General features: G+C 42.5%; 3 protein-coding genes and 1 non-coding gene across 7 annotated transcripts in view; 2 read left to right on the top strand and 2 right to left on the bottom strand.

Moving 5' to 3' along the window:
- The window catches only part of LOC138196069 (uncharacterized), an 8093-nt gene extending 7781 nt beyond the window's left edge, over positions 1 to 312 (top strand). For all 4 annotated transcript variants that reach the window (XM_069145767.1, XM_069145768.1, XM_069145765.1 and 1 more), the window contains one exon: positions 1 to 312. This exon is cut by the window's left edge and continues 24 nt beyond it. In XM_069145767.1, the coding sequence (XP_069001868.1) occupies positions 1 to 17 (17 nt within the window). In that variant the 3' untranslated portion in view covers positions 18 to 312.
- Positions 313 to 1142: 830 nt separating this feature from the next.
- On the bottom strand, positions 1143 to 11234 carry pgk1 (phosphoglycerate kinase 1). Its single transcript, XM_069145762.1, has 11 exons — positions 11056 to 11234; positions 7909 to 7959; positions 7620 to 7775; positions 7321 to 7465; positions 5083 to 5186; positions 4865 to 4984; positions 3767 to 3881; positions 2509 to 2688; positions 2189 to 2366; positions 1545 to 1643; positions 1143 to 1389 (listed from the first exon to the last, which is right to left on the bottom strand). The coding sequence occupies exons 1-11, from the start codon at positions 11118 to 11120 to the stop codon at positions 1349 to 1351; spliced, it is 1254 nt and encodes a 417-aa protein (XP_069001863.1). The 5' UTR covers positions 11121 to 11234; the 3' UTR covers positions 1143 to 1348.
- Positions 11235 to 12067: 833 nt separating this feature from the next.
- cox7b (cytochrome c oxidase subunit 7B) lies at positions 12068 to 16479 on the bottom strand. The gene is made up of 3 exons (XM_069145761.1): positions 16370 to 16479; positions 13445 to 13560; positions 12068 to 12270 (listed from the first exon to the last, which is right to left on the bottom strand). The coding sequence occupies exons 1-3, from the start codon at positions 16404 to 16406 to the stop codon at positions 12187 to 12189; spliced, it is 237 nt and encodes a 78-aa protein (XP_069001862.1). The 5' UTR covers positions 16407 to 16479; the 3' UTR covers positions 12068 to 12186.
- Positions 16480 to 16931: 452 nt separating this feature from the next.
- On the top strand, positions 16932 to 17042 carry trnal-caa (transfer RNA leucine (anticodon CAA)). Its single transcript has 2 exons — positions 16932 to 16969; positions 16997 to 17042. It is a non-coding gene; the product is annotated as a tRNA-Leu (tRNA).
- Positions 17043 to 17091: the final 49 nt, after the last annotated feature.

The following is a 17091-nucleotide window of genomic DNA, read 5'->3' as shown; positions in this document are numbered from 1 at the left end:
ACGGGGGCTACACCTGAACACATCACAGTAAAGATTTACCTGCCTGAACAGCTCCTGCACTTCCTGTCCTGTCAAAGTAAAAGTTGTGCTTTGAATCCCAGTTTCATGAGATGAATTCATCTGTGTTTAAATGTTCGTGCTCTTCCATCATGTGTGAATGCTGCCATCTAGTGGCAAATAAACCACTTTAATATACATTCGAGTCTTGTATATTAACTTTGATAACATTTAATTTGACTTGAAATGCTGAAGAATTTCTTGTGATCTTTTGAGTATTATTGAGGAGATTAATTAAACGACTTCTTCACATGATGACTGAGCAGCGATGTCTCACTTTAATCCTAAAAATCATCACTGAAACAGAAACAAGCCACAAAAGCAGCATTTTACTTTCCAGCAGATCTGAATTCATAAAATCTGATTTTAATTCTCATCTTTTGAAGGCGTTTTCTGGAATTTTATGAAGCTGCTGCTGAAGACAGATTTTTCTTGTATGAAAACACAAAAAAACGTCTTACTCACATTGCGAAATATACTCAAATAAACTGTTTGCTGCATTTAAAACACTTAGTTATATAACATAACATCAGAGAAATGCACTTAAAATATGGAAATAATGACATTTAATAAAGTTTATAAAACACAATATAAATTTAATGAGATATTTATTAATCTGTCAACAGCTGTTTCTCCTCATGTCCGCTTTAAAAATCAACAACAAATGTTGACCCAGTTCTAGTTATATATAAAAAAAAATCTTCACAGAAGTCATAAATGTTGACAAAAATAACAATATAAATGTTATAAATAATGAATTTAATGATTAAATGTGACTGTTGAAGTATGAAGGTTATTATGCTGAATTGGAGTTTTACAAACCATCAACTCTACTGGATTTAATTTGCTTTTAGATTATATTTATCGTAAAATTATAACAAAATAAAATAAAATGGTAAAACGAGGTGAATTAGCGTCCGACTGACTAAATTTAGAACAGAGAACGTTTTAGAGATAATTACTCCGTTTAGGGTTCAGATGACGTGATGCGTCTCCGGTAAGATGCTCAGTGTGTCACATGACATGATTATAAAATCATAAATTTGTGATACGTTTTTAAAATGAGGACACGGTCACAGCAGACGTTTCCACAGTGACGGTTTTATTGGCCCGAACAGGTCAGATGAGACGTCTCAGTCGGAGACAGAATAATGGAGGAAATGTAACATCTACCAACACACACCATGTTAACAGTTATATATACACACTGTGTGTACACACTCAGCAGGTGCAGTAACGGGAGGCTTTGCAAAAGTGACGGAGCAAAAACACAAACGACAGCTGATGGAGCTCAGGCGCTGCTCAGGGCGTCCACACCTGGCAGGACTTTACCTGAGGACACAGAGAGAGAGAGAGAGAGAGAGAGAGAGAGAGAGAGAGAGAGAGAGAGAGAGAGAGAGAGAGAGAGAGAGACAGACAGACAGGAGGTCAGTTGTTGTCGTGGAAACGCAGCCAGCCCTGCTCCACCCGTTTCATCTGTCACTCACCCTCCAGCAGCTCCAGGCTGGCTCCGCCTCCTGTGCTCACGTGGCTGACTTTGTCTTCTGTGTTCCACTTGGCGCAGCAGGTGGCGGTGTCGCCCCCACCTGGACACACACACACACACACACACACACACACACTTAAAACCATTGACACCGTCTACTTGTTCCGTCTTATTAAATCTCTTCATTTCAGCAAAGTCATCAATCAAAGAGGAAATGACACAAACACTTCCTGCAGCTTCAAAGTAAAACTGACAAAACGTGGCTTTTATCGTGAAACAGCCTGATTTGAAATATGACTCCCCTCTGGTGTCCATCTTGTTTTCACTTCCTGTCCTTTGTATGATTGTTGGCCCCGCCCCCTGACTAATTTCACCTGTCCCTCGTGGTCCTTCCCTCCCTGCTATATTCAGTCTGTGCTCTTCTTCTTCCCTCTTTTGTCACTTTGTTTCAGTTTCCTGTCTGTTGATGCGTCTTTTGAAACCCAGAGAACACAAACCGCATGAACTGCATCGCCACGGCAACAGGGTTCTCAGCACTACTTTAAAAATAGAGACGTAAGTGGGCGTGTTGAAGATGTTCTCTTCTAAGACACAAACAGAACAGGCTCCTCCCCGTCCCCTCCACCCCCTCTTTGTCTTTCTTACCGATGATGGTGATGCAGCCTGATTTGGTCACCTCCACCACTTTGTCCATCAGGTTCTTCGTCCCTTTGGCGAAGTTGTCCCACTCGAACACGCCGACCGGCCCGTTCCACACGATCTGCTTGGCCCTGCCCACCGCGTCGGCGTAGGCCTTCGAGCTCTCTGGTCCGCAGTCCAGACCCTGCAGAGGAAGAGGAGGAGGAGGATTGAGAGTTTTAGGTTGTTTTAAACCTCGCGGAAAATAAATCTACAAGCAGACTGAGACTGAAAAATGTCGGCGTGCCCGTCTGTCAGCGTCAAATTAAGCCCCTCCCCTTCCTCACCATCCAGCCGGCCGGGATGCCCTCGGCGACGGTCGCCGTGCCGGTGGTGGCGTTCTCGTCGAACTTGTCGGCGGTGATGAAGTCGACGGGCAGCGTGATCTTCACGCCGTTCTTCTCCGCTTTGGCCATCAGGTCTTTGACGATGCCGGCGCCCTCCTCGTCGTACAGGGAGGTCCCGATCTGAGGAGACCATCGATACGTTATTGATCCTGAAGGCAACCAGAGACCATCGATACGTTATTGATCCTCCAGTAGTCAGAAGTCTTTTCTGGGTAATTTCACTACCTTCACTGTTAAATCTCATATCTTGGTCATTATAGGAGCTAAACATTCACGTTATATCTTGTTTTTTTCAGAACAGTCGAAGCTACCCAAATCTGTCATCATTAAATATGATAACAATTAGAGATTTTGTATATTTGCCTTTATATCAAAGAAAAAAACTATTTGGTCTTATGAAATCGTTTTGTTTTTATCTCACCATAAAATCTTGCCAGTGGAGATATCTCTTTAGAATTGTGTAGAAGAGATCAACTAGAATCTGGAAATATCTGAACCATGTTTGTGGGACATTTTATGATAAAAAAAAAAAAAAAAGCTTCTTGCCTGCAAAGTTTGAAAAATCGGAGCACAAAGAGAAACTGTTCAAATAAAACTTTCACAACCTGCATAAATAAAACCAAAACTATCAGCTGCTTTCAGAAGTCTGATTGTTGAGGTTGAATTCAGGCTACGAACGTGATTCTCCAAGAAAACGCAGCAGCTTCAGCGTGTTTGGACACCAAACAACTTGAGATTTAAACTCTCAGCTTCAGTCTGGAAACTGTTTCACCGTCTGAGAGGAAAAATGTGGCGTCAACGTGAAATATATTTAATAAATTCAAACTACTCGTTTATCTCTTCTTATATCTTAAATATGTCAAAAAGCTCTTCTGATCCAAAATATGAAACTATATTCATCTCTGATGAGTTAAGACAGTTACATTTACAAGCTGCTGTGAATATTATTGAGATTTCCTGAATTTGTGTGAATTTCTGGGATCATAAGATCACGACTTCCTGGAAAAAAACAGATTCAGAGTCACGTTTGTTTCGATGTGAAATGTCGAATCTCTTCTCGCTCTTTTTTTGGTCTCAACCACCAAAAAAAGAGCGACGAGTTAATGAAAAATAAATAATGTTCATAAAGTGTTGATTAAAGCTGAGATATCGTGATTGATTCTAATATCGTGTCGGTGTCCCCCCCCCCCCCCCTCACCTCCATGTTGTTGACGACTTTGTGGAAGGTGAAGGCCATCCCGCCGCCGATGATCATCTCGTTAACTTTGTCCAGCATGTTGTTGATCAGCTGAATCTTATCTTTCACCTTCGCTCTGAAACAGCGACGAAGAGGACGAACACGTCAGAGAACAAACAAACACGCGTGTGGAGAGAAACACGGACGAGTTCTAACACGGAAGAAACAACCGAAGTTCAAACATCCAATTAAAACGGGATGTTTTGGTTTCTGACGTTTTAACACGTCATAAAATAAAACGTTTCTTCCACTTTAAGGCTTCAAATAACAATTATTTTCATTCTCCATTAATCTTCTGGTTATTTTCTTGATTTATTGATTGTTTGGTGAATAAAATGTTAGAAAATTGTATTTTAAAAGTCAACAAACAGAAAAAATGACTGAAAAAAGTAAGGTGATGTTTGTTTTGTTTCAAAACTCAAAAGATATTTAGTTTTTATGAACAATAGCTTCATAAAATGACAATGAACTGTTGAACTGATTAATCTGCAGCTCTGTTTAACTCAGTTATGCAACAAAATATGACAGATTCTGTATTTCAATAAGTCGTTTCTATCATTAAGTCTTTTGCAGACAATTATTTTCATTTCTTGATTATTTGGTAAAAAAAAAAAAAAAAAAAAAAAAAAAAAAAATCATAAAAATGTATTTTTAATGTCAGTAAACAGAAAAATATGAAAGTGAAGCTTGTTTTGTCCCCAAACTCAAACATATTCAGTTAATCATAAAATAAGCAGTAAAACAAAAAACCTGCAGGAGTTTTACTCCGTTTAATTAACTGGTTAATCTGCAGCTCAGTTTTTTTTTTTTTTTGCTGATCTTTGATTAATCTGGATTTTTATTTCTTTGTTTCTCTGAAACAACAAACAGCTGATTATTCTGTTGGTGTTTAACTGCAGTTAAAGTCTTCACAGGAAACATGAAAACAGGTACTTCACCTGGTGAACTTTGACCTCCCTGATCATTACAGTTAACGGTGGATGTTTCCTGGAAGCAGCTGATTGGCTGCAGCGGCACCTGAACGTCTCGGTCCGAGGATGAAGATGAAGATGAACTCACCCTCCGAGGATGGCGAGGAAGGGCGGCTGAGGTTTCTCCAGTGCCATGGCAAAGTAGTCGAGCTCCTTCTTCATCAGGAAACCAGCGGCCTTCTGAGGAAGGTTGACTCCCACCATGGAGCTGGGAGGAGGAGGAGGAGGAGGAGTTAGTAACCATTGAAACAGGATGTATTAATGTATAAACACTGATCCCTCACAGTCCACCCTCCTCTTCCTCACCTGTGGGCTCGGTGAGCTGTGCCGAAGGCGTCGTTGACGTAAACGTCTCCCAGTTTGGACAGAGACGCCCTGAAGGAGTCGATCTGGTCCTGGGAGGCCTTCGTCTGAGGAAGAGGAAGAGAGACCTTCATCATCGGCTGCAGTCTAAAACAGGTTTTTTTTAAATTCTTTTATTGTGAAAATCAGACTTGTTCACACAGGGGGCGGAGCCTATCCCAGCTAACTTTAGGAGAAGGCGGGGCCATCACAGACAGACCGTCTGGATCTTTATTTCTTTGTGTCTGATTATTGGATGTTTATTATTGTGTCTTTAGTCCCGTTCGGTATCTTTTTATTATCGTGTTGAGTTTTGTCTCTTTTTGTTAAATGTTTTGTCGTCGTTATAGAAAACGTACATCTCGATGATATTTTCCTCAAAGACTTTTACTTTTTCTTGGTTTGTGCCACTTCCTGTTTGGACCAGAACTCTTAAAACAGAGATTTCTTTCCGGTCCTTTTTTCTGGTTAAATAAAGTTTAAAAAAAGAAAAAACAAATGTGCTGCTGACGTGGTGATTGGTCTCCGACCGCCGAGGCCGACGCCCACCACCCTCCATCACCCGTCTGTCAGTGTGGACAAAGTTTCACCTTTTGCTCACCGCTCATCAGGTTTCTGCTGCACTTTAAGTGTCAGAGGTCACGACTGAGCGACCGAAGGTCAGAGAAAGGTCACGAGAGTCTTCAGATGTCTCACATCTCCTTCACGCGACTAAAACTACAAATGAAGACACCTGAACCGGTGTGTAAAAGCTACGAGTCTTCCAGCTCTCTGCAGGATGATCTAAAAATAAAAAGCTCTACAGTAGAAACCGGCCGCCATACCAGCCAGGCCTCCGAGGACAGGAAAAGACCGCTGACCTTCACAATAAATGTCAGCAGGTCAAACTGCAGGACCGAGATTCATTTCACACAAAGTCTGAGCGTGAGAGTCTGCAGCCGTCATCTTGTCCTCATTAAAGGAAGATTTCTGCTCTTCTCTTGACCGGCTTCTTTTTTTTTTAACTGAGCCTTAAAATGTGAAATGCAAATAAACTCCTTCAGAATAAAAGCTTTCTTCGACAGACTGGCTGTGATGATTCGACTTCATTTGAGACGCTGCATGTTTAAAGAGCACCGTGGAGTCGCTGCATTTTACAGATTAAAACCAACTCGAGTCTCTGCAGCGCTGCGGTCTGCATCGTGACATCATCAGACGGTGACGCAGCAGTTTCAGGAGACACTGCAGGACGCTGCAGCTGCGTCCTCCTGCAGGTGACCTGAGAAACTAAATCATGACTCATTTTATCCAGAACGATGCAGCCCAACAGGAAACACTTTCTGTATCTTCGATTACACAGATGTTCCCTAAAAACCTCTCGTGTGGCCAAATAAATCGTTCTAATATTGGATTTAATTAATAAAATCCAGTGTTTCAAGTCAAGTATAAACCTGAGAAACTGGCTTTCAACTTGACGTTACGTGCATCTTTGATCTCACTCTTTATCTCTGTGTGTCTGACTATGGGCGGAGCCACAACCTCTGCTGCACTGACAGGGGGCGGAGCAGACGCAGGTGGAGGGAGCGAGGGGAGATCATCCACTCGTTGATTGAATGATCGCGTCCATCACACAACAATAACACTGTTGACTGTGTTTCTTGGTTGTTTGTATATAATATATATAGATATATACTGTACTGTATATACTGTGCATTTTATATTTTATATTTTTTACTGCTATTTTATTGCTTTTCTATTATTATCTTATTGCTTCCTGTATGCTGCTGTAGCGAAAAAATTTCCCCTCGGGGATTAATAAAGTAAGTAACTACCTACCTTCTCTTGGACAGATTAAAACAAATTAATTAATTAATTAATTAATTAGAAATGCGGGAATTGTTCGACAAATCTACCGGAGCGACCCGTCTACGCATCGTAAACTATGCTAATGGATGATTGACAGACTGGGCTACCAACAGTTCTGCTGAGTCATGTAAAAAAAAGAAGAAGTCAATTTTATGAATCCAAACTTCTTTTTTCTTCGAGGTTTTAACGGCAACGTATTGGGGAGCACCAGCGCCACCTGCTGTCTTCATGCTCCAGACCTCCTCAGTTCCTCCTTCACATATTTCCTGGTGATATTTTGAGTCTTCTACCTGACAGAGACGAGGACTTGGCACGGCGGCCGATCCTCTCCGGTACCACCGACGCCGGGAGACTCACCTTGTTCCCGGAGGCGTCTTTGCCTTTTCCCTCCTCGGCGACGTGGAAGCGGAGGTTCTCCAGCAGGATGACGGAGCCGGCGGCCGGGTTGGCGCAGGCGGCTTCCACCTCGGCCCCCACGCAGTCCTTCAGGAAGGTCACGTCCCTGCAGAGTCCCAAAAGGACCAGAGACGAGGATTTATGACGGGTTTTAAAGTCATCAAAGGTTTCTAACATCAGTTTGCTTCAAAGTTTCATTTGTATTTTTGCTTTAATCGTTGTCCCTTCAGTCCTCTTTGAGATGGTTGAAATAAACTCACCTCCCCAGAAGGGTCTTGAGCTCAGCGGCGACCGGCTGCAGGGAATATTTCTCGGGCACGAAGTTCCCGTCGGGCCGGCCCAGGTGGCTCATCAGCACCACGGACTTGGCGCCGTTGTCCAGGCAGTGTTGGATGGTGGGAACGGCCGCTTTGATCCTGGAAACCAAAGAGCACAAAGAGTTCAGAGAAAACGTCCACTCAGCGTTCTTTAACGCCACGAAGACGTCAACAGAAAGACTTTAACCGCCACAATTAAGAAGTTTGATGTTGACAATGAGAAGAGCTTCACCTCTGGTTGTTGGTGATCTGCTTGTCCTTCATGGGAACGTTGAAGTCGACTCTGAAAGAGAAGAAGTTTGTCGTGACTTGGAGTCTGATGGTGAAACATGTCCGGTTTCTTAGTATTAAAGACTCAGTTTGAGGGAACTTGTGGAATCTATCAGTTGTAATATTTGTTCTCATTTACATTACAATAATCAAAATATGTGCTTTGGTTTCCCCCCCAAAAAAGCTCATATTCTGATAAACCAAATGTAAAAAGTAGCTGAAATATTTTTTCTTTTAGCTCCATTTTTGGTCTCCACCATCTCCTTTGTACTTAAATGTACAAAGAGGTGGTTTGTGGGTGGAGCTAAAGCAGGCAAGTTGAAGCCTGAAGGCAGATCGCCAACTTGGACATCACCCACACCCCGCCCCCTTAATTCTGCAGAATTGAATCCAATTTAAACAGCGAGTTCATAAAAAAACTCGTACAGTTGTCGTGAACGGGAAATTAGCTAGAGACCTAAACCGTTTTTTTTTGTACCAGGCTGTAAATGTGTTTATTTCAGCAGGGAAGTTTAAACGTGGAGGTCTGTGATTCGCTGCTGGAGCCCCTGGTGGACATTCGAGGAACTGCAGTTTAATTTTTTGCCTCTGAGGTTAAGGTTTTAGAAAACCGCATCTGAAAACGACTATTAAGCAACTAGTAAGAGTCTATTGGAGCCGGAGGTTTTTTGGAGACAGCCCCTAGTGGCTGACAGCTGCATTAACACCCTGAGTTTCTCTGCTGCCGCAGCTCATGTGAACATGCTGCATCCCTGGTACAACAGTCAGTTACATAACAACCTTCCTCCTCCTCCTCCTCCTCCTGACACATGATCGGCCTGCACACCCGCAGTCATTATAACAGAGATCGTCTGCTGAGCCTGAAACCCAACAGTCAGCAGTTCAGAGGCTCAGCAGCCACAATAGGTTTCCACTGCGGTGCGGTCCGGATCAGAGTCGGGTCAGAACCGGTCCACCTGTTGCTCTCTGAGTTTATCTCTGATGATACTCTGGACTCTCAGAGAGCAGACAGACGAGTTAGCAGTTTTTTGTTTTTTTTTATGGGACAAACACAATCTGCTTTAAGGCTGATAATTAATGGTGAAAAAGCAGATTACTACACGTATTGACTTTGTTTTTATTAGCGGCACTTCACAATAAAAAGGAGAAATTACAGCAGTGCAAAGTGCAGCCTGCATGATGAAACTCATCCCTGTGACATAATTCAGACCACAAAGAACAACGAACGAAGAACACGATGTTCACAGATGCTGGCTTTAGAACTGAGCTGATAACAAGCTGGATGGTCCCTCTCCTCTTTAACCTGGAGGATGCAGCGTCCATGATTTCCAAACAGAATCTCAGATTGTGATCCATCAGACCTCAGGACAGTTGTCCACTTCACCTCAGTCCATCTTCAATGATCTCGGTCCAGAGAAGGCGGCGGTGTTTCTGGATCATGTTTCTATCTGGTTTCTTCTTTGGAGAGTTTTAACATCATTTGTGGACGCAGCGATGAACTGTGTTCACAGACGATGGTTTTCACAAGTGTTCCTGAGCCCATGCAGTGATTTCCACTCCAGAATAGTGTGTTTTTAATGCAGTGCTGCCTGAGGGCCCGAAGATCACCACCATCAGATGTGCGTCGGTGCAGCACACTGTGAGTCCATGAGGTGGAGTTTGACCCTTTATCATTGAGCAGCGCCGGTTGAGGGGTGAACTTTGACCTGTACCGCCCGCTGTTGCATCACCAATACGACCCCTGACATTTCCTCACAGGGTGGCAGATTCAAACGCACCTCCGTGATCACCGTCAGTAGAAATATCCAGAAGAAATAACACCAAACAAGTTGATTTCTACCTCCCAGTAGTTAAAGATTATGTTTAGATGGAGTATTGTTACTATTGTTATATTAGTTCGTATTTAGAGTTTTTTTCTGATTTATTGTACGAATATTGATGAGTCGGGATTTTGACCTGCTGAAGGACGACTGTGAATTAAGTTCGACTTGTCCTTTAAAGGTGAATTAAAACAGGATGTCCTTCCAGATAAAGAGATTTCACAGGAAGGGATTAAAACCTGTGCGGACTGCCCTGCCTTTGAGCAAAGCACCGAACCAGCTGCTCAAGTCTAATATCCTGAAATGACTCCGGGGTTCTCCCTCCTGTTATAACACCGAGGCGTGATAAGATTTATCAGGTCATTTTTATTTAAATATTGTCATGATATTAGTCCAAAATGATGTGAAAATTAAAGAGTTTTATGGGGAAACAACAACCCATCACTTTAGAAACCTGGAAAATCCTAAAAGATGCAATCAATATTTTAACATTTTGGATATCGTAGCATCATGATATGACAATAATATTGTCTTTTCCTGGTTTTAAAGGCTGCGTCACAGTAAAGTGAAGTCATTTTCTGAACCTGACAGACTTCTTAGTTCTGGAGTCTTTAATTTCACATTATTGATCCAAAATCTCACTGGTACTTATATTTCTGTCCATAGAAATATTCCATCTTCTCTGTTTTATATCATTTTAAATTAAATATTCAGGAGGTTTACACTTTTGGTCTTCCTCATGAGGAAGATGAGGATGTTTTCACAGAAAGATCTTAACAAATACATAAAATCATCTATCCGAGGTGTTTCCAGACAGATAAACGAGACATTTATGACCACTTTAAAAGGTTTTTATGTATTTCCTGGTTACAAAACAGAAGTATTAATGAATAAAATAACACCTGTACGTTTCCTGAGCAGGTGCAGTGTGTAACATTAGTGTTATTAGGACATATCAACCCGTATTATTGCTGGTGTTACTTTAATCTGCAGATGCAGCTCGGTTGCAGGTTGCAGGTTGCAGCTCGGTTGCATCCATGCAGCGTCTCCTCACGCGCACGTACCGATAACGGAAAACGTGAGCTCCTGTCCTTCTGCCCGGAGGTCCGGGCCGCCTCCTTCGGTGTCTCCACATGAACAGTGTTATAACGGAGTCGTTCATGGAGGACACACGGGACATTTAACAGATGTCAGGGAGCTCGTTAACGTCAAATAATCCCGTTTCTGATTAGCCGCGGCGGCTCGGTGAGTAGCTAACAGCTAACAGCTAGGCGCCAACAACCGCTCACCTCATAACGACCCGCTTCCCCTTCACGTCCACCTTGTCCAGGGTGAGTTTGTTAGACAGAGACATGCTGCTGAGCTTCGCTGGTTCTTCCGCTCCGTCCTGGCTGGTTCTTCCGCTCCCGGCTGGTTCTCCTCCGCTTCTTCCGGATGGTTAGCTCCGAATGACGGCGGTGACTTTAGCTCAGCGCGAGGAACGTCAACGGGAGGAGGGGGCGGGGCAGAGCACACCCGCAGCCGCTGATTGGTTGATGCAGGCCAATCTGATTGGACGAGGTTGTTGCGTTCCTCTCCGATGACGTCAGCAGCGGAACTTCATTCATTCGGTCACGTGCTGACAGCAACCGTCACTTTTCACGAACTCTACTTGTTTGTTTTGTCTTTATTCTTTATTTAACTTTATCCTGAGATTTAACTGTATTATTGAAGCCGTTTTTACTCCAGTAAGTTTACATTTTAACAGCTTTAGTTTCTTAAATTTAAGAGTTCACATTTACTTTCTAGAATATGCTGCATTCTTACCAAATAAATAAAATGCAGCATGTAAAGCCTCAGTACTCTATCATACTATTTTATAGTTGTATGTTACTACATTAAGGAGTGCAATGTTGTACTTTTTAAATTATAAAAAAAACCAACATCTGTAGTAGTTAAACAGGCGATTCCTGAAGTTGTTGGCTGTTGACTCCTAATAAAACAGAGTTCAGACCGTTTGTCCTCTTTCAGTTGATCAGACCGTTCCAACAAGGTCAAATGATCCGGTATGTTCCAGAAAAACAAGAAAAAAACTGGACATTTGAACTTTTATTTTCTTATCCTGTGATCCCTCAAATTTCTCTCATTTAATCAATTTATTGCTCTATTTATAAGATCTGAATATTCCTTCAACCTCCGACTCGCAGCAGGGAAACAGACAGGTCTGTAGTTTATTTATCTTTATTTATTCTGTAATATCTAAATTTCTTTTTTGTGATCTGCAGTGATTTTCCCTCTCAGACTCCAAACAGACGCAGCCGGTAGAATCACAAGTTAATTTAATGGGACACAGTAACATGTTGGAATAAACACGTCCGAACGCGCAGATATTTGTTCTTCATCTGTACAATCGGGAGGTTGGTCAGCGGGACCGTCGCCCGTCACTCCTCGGCCTCCCTCCACGGTTTGGGCATCACCTTCCCGACGGGTGACAGGTTCCAGGTGATGTCGGACTGAAACAGCACCTGCAGACACGGGAGACGGTTTCAGGGACGGTCAGGTGATCGCCGGGTCAGACAGGTTCACTCAGGAAGTCAAGATTCATTTAACGGAAAGGAAATTAAAAACAGTTTCACACTAAAGACGCTGTGTGTGTTTGAGAGAGAGGAAGAGGAGGAGGAAGAAGAGGAGGAAGAGGATAAGGAGGAGGAAAGATAGGCGTTTTGAGACCAGAAACTGAAGATGAGGTGCGCGTACAGCAGCGCCCCCTGTTGGTCGTAGATCAGAGGTGGAGGAACACATCACTGCTGCAGCTCTTAGTTTCTCCCTGATTGTTTGGTTTTATTGATAAAACAAAAAATAGGCTGCGTTTATACATTTATGTTTTAATCAACTATTTATAGTTTTTTTTAGCTGCTGGGATGAATAAAGTATAAAACTATCTATAGCAAGTGTAATATATTTACTGTATGCTTGTTTTGCTGCAATAAAATGACTTTATTGGTAATTAAAGGTAGGTATTTACTTTATTAAAACAGCTGCATGAGGTTAAACAGTGACTCAGCAGGTTTTGTTGTCAACGTTTGAATTATTGTTCGGTTGTGATTTGTGTTTGAATTTTGTTGCAGTGAATTGTTTGATGACTTCACACTGAAGCTTTAAATAAGGACTCATCGTTGTGAGGACAGAACAGGTCGGGCTCTTTCTTTCTTTTCTGAGGCAGCGAACACGATGCTCAACATTTTAGAAAACAGATAGACTGAAACTTTCTTATAGATTTGGACATTTTATGTCTGACTACAGAAACAGAGTCGCTCGTTGTATTTATTATTTATCGTTATTGAATATCTTGTTTTCTGTTCTTTTTCTATCCTGGTGCAGACGTGAGTGAGCGTTAACATTTCTCTGGGGATTAATATAGTATTTCTGACTTTTATTCTGAAAAGGTCTCCTTCCTAAAAGTGAAAACTCGGCTAGTGACAAAATCTTTCTGTAAGTAATTTATAAAATCTCTCAGCTCTTGAGTTTTGTTCTGTTTCGTTTCCTTCCTGAAACTTTTCTTAACGCTTATGCGACTTTTTCGGAGCCTCACATAAATAAAATGTTTTTCTGGGACTAATTCTTCGTCCTCAGACGTGCAGCGCTCGTTCCTCCCCGCCGTGATCACAGTTTGATCCGTGACACCGATATGTGACTTACGAACGCCCACACGGCCACGCAGAAGCCGACTCCTCCGATCATCATACCCGTGCCGTACTTGGAGTGGAAGTCATCGCGGACGGTGGATCCGTGTCTCACCTGGCGCACGGCCCGGCCTGTAGACAGAGGACGGTCGTCATGGCGATGACTGAACAAACACGCCAAAGCTTTATTCTAATATGAAACTGAAAATAGTCACAAATAGAAAATGAGCACGAATCAGGAAGCAGTAATGAAATGAAAGGAAATAAGAGAGCCGAATTAAATTCCGCCGACTTTTCTGATGACGACGGTCAGTTTTATTTGACTGTAGAGATGAAATCATTTGTGCATTAATCAATTCATCGATCGTCTGACAGAATGATTCATGAACACGTCACCTTTCCATGAAACGTTATTAAATGTGCAGATTAATGGTTTTAAAAGAGCAGTTTATGGCCTCCGTCTTTCATAACAATAAACTTTACATTTTGGGATCTTAACTGACTTAATAAAATCAAAATAAAATTAAGAGCCTGAAGCTATTTTGATAACCGATTAACTCTTTTTAAAATTATTTTTCTCTGCAAAAGAAGCCAAAGATTTGCCGTTTCCATCTTTTTATGAAAATATCTGTAGTTTTAGACAGAAGACGACAGCTGAGATGTCTGTGGGACATTAGAAACATTTATCCATTAATCTAAAGTAATAATTAGTTGTGTTTGAAGAGATTTTATTAGTACAAAGTGTGATAAAGTCCTGCACAAAGTGAACAATGACATCCAGATGAATTAAAGTGTTAATGTCCTTAAATGACCTCTAACACTGAACCTGTGATGGCAGCCAAACATTTATCTGGATTATGATCAATAAAAACGGGAATAAACGGATTATTATGACGAAAACATGTGAACATTAGTCCTTGTTTTAAACTCTGGTGTTGGTGGACTCAGAGGAAACACGGACATCAAATCTTCCTTCAGTTAAAGTTTGAGGTTGTTGGGAGGCAAACTGTTTAAATTCGTTATCTGACGTCGTTGTTTTTAGGTAGGTAGGTAGGTGTAGGTAGGTGTAGGTAGGTAGGTAGGGTTAGGTATAGGTAGGTAGGTAGGGTTAGGTAGGTAGGTAGGTATAGGTAGGTAGGTATAGGAGGTATAGGTAGGGGTAGGTAGGTAGGTATAGGAGGTATAGGTAGGTAGGGTTAGGTAGGTAGGTAGGGTTAGGTAGGTAGGTAGGTATAGGTAGGTAGGGGTAGGGTTAGGTAGGGTTAGGAGGTATAGGTAGGTAGGTATAGGAGGTATAGGTAGGGTTAGGTAGGTAGGTAGGTAGGTATAGGTAGGTAGGGTTAGGTAGGTAGGTAGAGTTAGGTAGGTAGGTAGGTATAGGTAGGTAGGTATAGGAGGTATAGGTAGGTAGGTATAGGAGGTATAGGTAGGGGTAGGTAGGTAGGTATAGGAGGTATAGGTAGGTAGGGTTAGGTAGGTAGGTAGGGTTAGGTAGGTAGGTAGGTATAGGTAGGTAGGGGTAGGGTTAGGTAGGTAGGTAGGGTTAGGAGGTATAGGTAGGTAGGTATAGGAGGTATAGGTAGGGTTAGGTAGGTAGGTAGGTATAGGTAGGTAGGGGTAGGGTTAGGTAGGTAGGTAGGTATAGGTAGGTAGGTATAGGAGGTATAGGTAGGTATAGGTAGGTAGGTAGGTAGGGTTAGGTAGGTAGGTAGGGTTAGGTAGGTAGGGGTAGGGTTAGGTAGGTAGGTAGGTAGGTAGGGGTAGGGTTAGGTAGGTAGGTAGGGGTAGGGTTAGGTAGGTAGGTATAGGTAGGGTTAGGTAGGTAGGTAGGGTTAGGTAGGTAGGTATAGGAGGTATAGGTAGGTATAGGTAGGTAGGTAGGTAGGGTTAGGTAGGTAGGGGTAGGGTTAGGTAGGTAGGTAGGTAGGGTTAGGTAGGTAGGTAGGGGTAGGGTTAGGTAGGTAGGTAGGGGTAGGGTTAGGTAGGTAGGTAGGTAGGTAGGGGTAGGGTTAGGTAGGTAGGTAGGGGTAGGGTTAGGTAGGTAGGTATAGGTAGGGTTAGGTAGGTAGGTAGGGTTAGGTAGGTAGGTATAGGAGGTATAGGTAGGTATAGGTAGGTAGGTAGGTAGGGTTAGGTAGGTAGGTAGGGTTAGGTAGGTAGGGGTAGGGTTAGGTAGGTAGGTAGGTAGGGTTAGGTAGGTAGGTAGGGGTAGGGTTAGGTAGGTAGGTAGGGGTAGGGTTAGGTAGGTAGGTATAGGTAGGGTTAGGTAGGTAGGTAGGTAGGGTTAGGTAGGTAGGTAGGTAGGGTTAGGTAGGTAGGTATAGGTAGGGTTAGGTAGGTAGAGGTAGGGTTAGGTAGGTAGGTATAGGTATGGTTAGGTAGGTAGGTATAGGTATGGTTAGGTAGGTAGGTAGGGTTAGGTAGGTAGGTATAGGTAGGGTTAGGTAGGTAGGTAGGGTTAGGTAGGTAGGGTTAGGTAGGTAGGTAGGGTTAGGTAGGGTTAGGTAGGTAGGGTTAGGTAGGTAGGTAGGGTTAGGTAGGGTTAGGTAGGTACAGTATTTACTTGATTAATCCCTGAGGGGAAATGTTTTCGCTACAGCAGCATACATACAGAAGCAGCTCGTGCAACTAGAGAACAACTAGTACAGTCTGACAAGGACATCGAGATACAAATATATAGCACGTTATAAAGTCTACTTCACACGCATTCACTTGTATTACTGTCAGGAATCTCTTCAGGACATTTAAATAACCAACAATTCAGACTTTAAGGACGTTTCCGACGCGTCTTGGAGATGCTAATGCTAGCCGGCTAACAGCACGTCGACCGCGGGCACTGAAACAAGCCGACTTTCAACACTTTCATCCGGCTGATATCGAACCGCCGCCGCGTCTAAAGACTTCCAGACGAACTCAAACTGTTATTAAACTTCGTCCTTACCGCTGATGTTCATTGCTGCTTTGGCGAACCGGTACATGTTGTCTCCTCTGGCGTCTCCAGATACCCTTGAAGAACGGAGGTCCAATATGGCCGCCGCACGTACACACACCGGAAGTTATGCTGCGTTCAAGTCACAATGTTAAATAGGAATTACAAGCTTGTAACATATATTGTAGTTGGTGAAAAACGCTACAAACATCCTATTCATGTAGTTTTTGTAAAAAAAAATAATAATAATAAAAAAAAAATTGGGCTATAGCTAATCAACTTAATATGTGACCACATTATCGCTCCCTAGTCGAGGGAAGGTTTTTGTGTATTCTTCCTATTCTGCCCACATTTCCTGAATGCAGCATCAGTGCTTTGTGAGCATGCGCAGACAAAGCTAAACGTTATAAATGAAAATGGAGGATAAATTCACACTAAGATATTAATTAGTACGACAAAAGAAACATTTAGGACATTACTACTTATCGTTATTATAAATACAACAACCTATATGATGTAACAATATATTAATTCAGTCTATAAAACTACAAATACCCCCCGTTTTAAGCACCGTGTCAGGATGGCCGAGTGGTCTAAGGCGCCAGACTCAAGGATGATCTCCTTCCGCTCAAACGGGACTTCTGGTCTCCGAATGGAGGCGTGGGTTCGAATCCCACTTCTGACACATACCTTTTGTTTTACTTGACGGTGGCGATCATCAAAATTATACAAAT

This window comes from Embiotoca jacksoni, unplaced genomic scaffold (genome assembly GCF_022577435.1).
Source record: "Embiotoca jacksoni isolate LCO1_2020_lvr unplaced genomic scaffold, fEmbJac1.0.p SCAF_13, whole genome shotgun sequence".
Lineage (NCBI taxonomy): Eukaryota > Metazoa > Chordata > Actinopteri > Embiotocidae > Embiotoca > Embiotoca jacksoni.
Note: the sequence above shows the minus strand (reverse complement) of the source record. Positions and strands in the feature narration are given on the sequence as shown.

Bases quoted from the DNA above. Each gene is read 5' to 3' on its own strand.
- pgk1 (XM_069145762.1), bottom strand. From the start codon at position 11,120: ATGTCTCTGTCTAACAAACTCACCCTGGACAAGGTGGACGTGAAGGGG. The intron at 7,466-7,619 runs GTGAGTTTATTT...GGGACTCTGCAG, and splicing joins CTCAAGACCCTTCTGGGGAG to GGACGTGACCTTCCTGAAGG. The intron at 1,390-1,544 runs GTGAGTGACAGA...CTGTGTCCTCAG, and splicing joins CAGCCTGGAGCTGCTGGAGG to GTAAAGTCCTGCCAGGTGTG.
- cox7b (XM_069145761.1), bottom strand. From the start codon at position 16,406: ATGTACCGGTTCGCCAAAGCAGCAATGAACATCAGCG. The intron at 13,561-16,369 runs GTAAGGACGAAG...CTCTGTCTACAG, and splicing joins AGCAGCAATGAACATCAGCG to GCCGGGCCGTGCGCCAGGTG. The intron at 12,271-13,444 runs GTAAGTCACATA...CCGTGTCTGCAG, and splicing joins GCGTGGCCGTGTGGGCGTTC to GTGCTGTTTCAGTCCGACAT.